This window comes from Sinocyclocheilus anshuiensis, unplaced genomic scaffold (genome assembly GCF_001515605.1).
Source record: "Sinocyclocheilus anshuiensis isolate Anshui unplaced genomic scaffold, SAMN03320099.WGS_v1.1 scaffold676, whole genome shotgun sequence".
Lineage (NCBI taxonomy): Eukaryota > Metazoa > Chordata > Actinopteri > Cypriniformes > Cyprinidae > Sinocyclocheilus > Sinocyclocheilus anshuiensis.
The window spans coordinates 1,333,981-1,339,836 of NW_015558579.1; the positions used below are offsets into that span (position 1 = coordinate 1,333,981).

General features: G+C 37.6%; 1 protein-coding gene across 7 annotated transcripts in view; it reads right to left on the reverse strand.

The window, feature by feature from the left end:
* Positions 1–5,856, reverse strand: part of dnmt3ab (DNA (cytosine-5-)-methyltransferase 3 alpha b) — a 60,519-nt gene that overhangs the window by 28,493 nt on the left and 26,170 nt on the right. For all 7 annotated transcript variants that reach the window (XM_016475463.1, XM_016475462.1, XM_016475460.1 and 4 more), the window contains exons 5-6: positions 2,609–2,655; positions 2,002–2,148 (exon numbers count right to left, since the gene is read on the reverse strand). In XM_016475463.1, the coding sequence (XP_016330949.1) occupies positions 2,002–2,148; positions 2,609–2,655 (194 nt within the window). The remainder of the gene's footprint in view (positions 1–2,001; positions 2,149–2,608; positions 2,656–5,856) is intronic.

Here is a 5,856-nt window from a genome sequence, read left to right on the forward strand (position 1 = left end):
TATTCCTCTTATCGGCAAGACATATCGGCATAATTTTTCATATCGGGCCGATGCCGATATTTACATTTAAAGCCATTATCGGCCGATTCCGATATCAGTCCAATAATATCGTGCATCCCTAAATAATTTTTCTAATTCTATAAGAAAAGTAGAGTCCACACCCCAACAATAACGATAACAACACATAAAAACGTTATCACTGGAATGACTTTAAGACTTTTTTTCAGCAGTTGAACGATAAAAACATTTAGAGATAATCAGAATACATCTGACCTTAAAGAGCTCGAGCATTTTAACCATCAGATGACAAAACTGCAGTGCATTATTATAATACATTGAATGTTCTCGTCTGTTGGTCACACTTTATTTTAAGGTCCAATTCTCGCTATTAACAAACCATTAACTATGGCTTTTGCCTCAATAAACTCCTAATTTGCTGCTTATTAATAGTTAGTATGGTACTGTAGTTGTTAAGTTTAGGTATTGGGTAGGATTAGGGATACAGAATATGGTCATGCAGAAAATGTACTTAATAAGTACTAATAAACAGACAATATAATAATAATAGGCATGTTAATAAGCAACTAGTTAATAGTGAGAATTGGTCCCTAAACTACTAATTTGCTGCTTATTAAGAGTTAGTAAGGTAGTTGTTAAGTTTAGGTATTGGGATTAGGGATGTGGAATATGGTCATGCAGAATATGTGCTTTATAAGTACTAATAAACTGCCAATATGTTTTTAACAGGCATGCTAACAAGCAACTAGATAATAGTGAGAATTGATACTGAAGTGTTACCGTTCTGTTAGTGTGAACTATAGTTATCTTTCTTGTTGTGAACCAACCTTAATGCTCAAGTACCTCTTAATTTGTCCCTTCAATTATATTAAACTGGATTTTCTTTAAAAATAACCCTGGGGTGGGACTATCTGTATGATCGGCAAATGACAGACAGGAGTGTTCTGGAAAGCTGTTTAGGTGCCACTAGTGGAGCAGAAGTCACACTTCACATTCAAGTCAAGACACATCACAACAATTTCAGCTCTGCACGTTCATGTAACGTGTATAAAAATTCAACATGACTCAGACTATTAGACTAAAAAAAAAAATGAAATGATGAGATAACCTTTGATTTTCTTCCTGAAATGTCACATTCTTGATCTTGAATTATTCGCGATGTCTCCAATAATTAGTTAAATAGATTAATAAGTTACAATTAAACAGTACAAAGGCCAACTGTGGCTGTTCTTAGGGCAGTGCAACTGGGCCAACCGCACCAGGCCCCATCCTTTAAGGGGGCCCTGCATCTTCTACTTGCACTTGGCCCCGTCCCATGCTAGGAATGACCCTGATCCTAACCAGGAGCAACAAGTGTCTAGTCATGTTGTTTTTTTGTCCACACAAAAATGCTCTGGCAATCACAACTAGGTATACACAATACCGATAAGTTGATGAATATATCTACCAATATATACCGATATACTGATACCGGTAAGTGATAAACATTTCAAATATTTTGTAAATAAATATTTTAAACATTTAATTAAACATTAAACATAACATAAACATTAAAACCTAATGCAAAATAGAGTAAATAAGCTTGCACAATTAAATAGCCAATATTTATTACAGATAAACTTTAAAATCTCCAATATTGGCCAATAACCAATCAGAAACAAAAAATAACGTATCTATGGATCAGACTGCTACAAACTACCATTACCGATTTTAACACCTCTGACTGGCCACTGCATTCATAACAGACATGTGTGTGCATGGTTATAATGAGTAAACCACTAGATTTTCAGTGTGAGAAGAAGCCAGCAAGACGTGAAATAAATGGTACCTTCATGCGAGATCAAGTGACTCATCAAATACACTTGGCTTTCGCAGAGTCTATTCGGGATGCTGTCGTTCTGGCAAACGTTCCTGCTATATTAGAAATGCTGACAGGCTCCCTATCACTCTTCCTCTGGGACAGTGGCGAGCAGTGGTACTCACCTCCAACTTCCACTTGGCCAGCAACTCCTCCCTGGTCCTCTTGCTAATGTAATAAGGGTCACCGGCCTGGAAGGTTACTCTGGGCATGGGTCTTTGACGGAGGCTGACTTCCCAGCCCACTCCCCCACGGAGCCTCCCTCGAGCTCCCTGTTTAAAGGGACAAAAGCAAAAAAAAAAAAGAAAAGAAAAGAAAAAAATTAACGACTTTTTCTCTCTCTGTTTTAGTGTGCTGATCTATCTATGCGATCCTAAATGAAGGAAAGAAGTAGGGGGATTGTCTGCGAATGATTTTGGAGCGTTTCGCGAATGGGCTAGTGGGGGACTCTCAAACTAAGGGCACTCATCAGTACAGAGAGGGTTCGAGCGGCCCGACGGCTGGTGGAGAACAGGGACCCTTGTTTTTAAGCAGAGGACCAAGTGTATTTGATATTTCACCATTAGGGTACCATTTCTTTCATAATCAAGTGGCTGGAAAAACAGGTTCCATGTCATCTTCCTATGAATTCTGAGTCTTGAGCAATTAACGGAAAGGTTGAATTTTCACAGACGGAAACACACAAACGTGCACACATATCACATCAGGCGCACAACAGGAAGACAGTTTTACCTCATTCTTTGCAGAGTCCCCACCCTCGTCCTCCTTGTGCTCCACGTCTAGAAGGGAAACAGCCACAAGAACAAGCGATTACCTGAAATGTTTCTGACAGTCCGGATTTGTCGCAATGGAAATCTGTCTTCATCAATCTGCAGTATAAGGCCTCAATTATATTTTTGCATCAACAGAAAATTTCACAAGGCTTTTATGTGGAAGAGTAAGCATAACATAGCTTTGAGCCAAAATAAACTATTCTCATTTGTGTGCAAAGTTTTTTTTACTTGTAAAAGAGTTTAAATAAAGAGCTGAGAAGCCAAAAGCAGCAGGAAGACAGACCATTTTAGCTTGAGGGCTTTGTGTTACTAAAAAGAAACTGAGTATTAATGTCAGTCAATGACTACCAAAAAGACCAAAAAGTTGGGTTGCTAAATATGTACTGTGAAAATTGCCACAGGGCAATATTTACTTACACACAGCATGAATGTGTCTTTGTGTGCGGCACCAAAATACTACCATTTAAAAAAATGTTTCTGGCCAACATGATATTACTAGAGCCAGATGTTTTATGTGTACTATAATTGGGTGGATTGAAAGCGTAACAGATGATTGGCTTAATAAAGAGGATACAGTTTAAATAATGCAGGATACAGTTGTGAATCTGTCAAAAGCTGTCATAAACATCTGCATGGTAACAAAAGTGTGAAGATTTGTGAATGCAACAATCAACACATACATACAAAAATTTTGTAAACACACCATGTCTATTTATGAACTGTGCTTTTCATGTGTCATATTTTTGAATAAGAAGTTGTGTTTCAATTTTGTGAATCATATTATTTGAATGATTTTGAAGCTATTTTGCTTCCATACTTTGCATAACATTTTTTTTTACTTTCTGTATGACTGTAGCTATAGCCTTAAAGTGTTGTTTCAAAATGTTAAAAGAAAGACGAAAAAATTCACCAAGTATCAGTTCATGCACATTTTTTTCAAATATCCGATTTTTGAGTAAATATTGTATAAAACAAGTGCTCATTCATATGGAATTATATCAGCCGACCCGGCTCTAGACATTAGTATTGAAATCAGCCATTGAAGATCCAATATCGGTCAACTACTCCTTTTAATATCAATTACCTCAAAGAATAGCAGTAATTCCAAAAGCATGAAATCAAAAATGATCCTCTGCGCTACACACAAACTAAACCATTCTCTGCAGGCTCCAATCAGAACACAGAAATGCAGGACATCATGAATACTAGCAACACTGAAACAACCACTTTGACTCATTATCATAGCGGATTTGACATCTCTGACATTCAGTGACTTTGCAGCGGGGAAAGCCCCATCGTCTTTGGCCGTTGTTTTGTGTCTCACACCTTTTTTTAATGGTACAGGCAGAAGTATTTTCAGATTTTTCAGATGTCAAGTTAAAAATAGCCTGCTCTATTCCATTGTGCTGCATTTAGCTGTTTTTGAATCCAAAAATGTCAACACCCCTAAGAAACATGTTCAGTCAGGGGCTGAATCGACTGATGTAAGAATAGTACCCCATTTTCATCCAAAAAAAACACAAAGAAAATGTAAAACAAAATGGCAGCAGATTCAATCTATGCCTAGTAATGGTTAATGTGATAACTAACTAGTCAGTCCGAACAGAAAAGTAATACCATTGCAATCTGCTGTACAAACAAATCAGTAACTTACTACTATTTTGGAATAACTTCCCCAACACTGATACTTTCTCTGTACTCATCTAACGCCATTCATCTTGCGCACATTCCACAGCACCACAAAGAATCCTCCCGAAATTCTTGAAAAGTTCTGACTCCTTTTTTGCCCTGGCATTGATTTATACTCCTGACTTCTCCACATACAAAAGGATGTAGTTCATGCCTAAACAGCTTTGTCTTGGCTGGGTTCAGCAGGTTGTCGAGCTTAGCCAGAGGCTACGATTACCAGTGACCTGAAACATTAGCAGGGCTATCATGATGATTCATGATTCAAGAGTACTGAGACTCCCTTCTAACTTGGGGTTGAGGAAGACAATATTACTGAGAGCTCAACAAAGCTTTCTAAAAGCACACCCACAATTCCACTACCGCATCAATAAAACGTGGCCACTCAAAAGCCTATGGAAGATTCATTCCTGGTCAAGTGAAAAACCAGCTACAGATTTGCTAATACTGTATAGAGCATCTGATAGAATAGTTTATTTCCTAAAACCTTTCCTTTTTGCTTGAAGCCCAACATTAGCATGAGTTAGGTCGAGCTTAGCCAGAGGCTACGATTACCAGTGACCTGAAACATTAGCAGGGCTATCATGATGATTCATGATTCAAGAGTACTGAGACTCCCTTCTAACTTGGGGTTGAGGAAGACAATATTACTGAGAGCTCAACAAAGCTTTCTAAAAGCACACCCACAATTCCACTACCGCATCAATAAAACGTGGCCACTCAAAAGCCTATGGAAGATTCATTCCTGGTCAAGTGAAAAACCAGCTACAGATTTGCTAATACTGTATAGAGCATCTGATAGAATAGTTTATTTCCTAAAACCTTTCCTTTTTGCTTGAAGCCCAACATTAGCATGATATTCAGATCAAAAGTAACATTCACCATTACAAACTTTCCCACATCAAAGTGCTAGCGCAGAGTTCTGAGAGGTACAAAAAAAAAGATTAGCTTGAACTCTGCAAGTTAGAAATATGAGAAATTAAAGAGACATATTTTTATGTTCCTTTGCTAAATGTCAGTTCCTAAACTGTCACTGCAATCCCAGTGGTGATGTGTATCATGAAAAATGTAGCTTTCAAATAAGATTTGTGTAAACATACTATTTCAACAACGACAACTTCCTCCTCAGTGCATCTCTGCATGTCTGTAAGCTGCAAAAATGGTCCGCTGCAAAACTGACAAGCATTCTGAGCATTCTCAAAAGTGACTCAATACACAGCCCTACTACCAAATGCATAAATGTACATTACTACAATTTTAAGTACACTTCAGCAAAAAAGTAAAATGTTTAAAATAAACTAAAATAAAATAAGTGTTTTTAGATGGTGTGTCAAGTTAAAAATAGCCTGTTCTATTCCATTGTTTCAAAATATATTCATTTATTTATTCATTTTCTAACTTGTTGCCACCGCCATGTCGTGAAGACGCTGTGTGTTTCGTTGTGAAAGCGAAACTACTTTGTTTGGCCTTCCAAAAGAGGACGATATCCACTTCGTCATGCCTAGAGCTGATCCGTGCTCC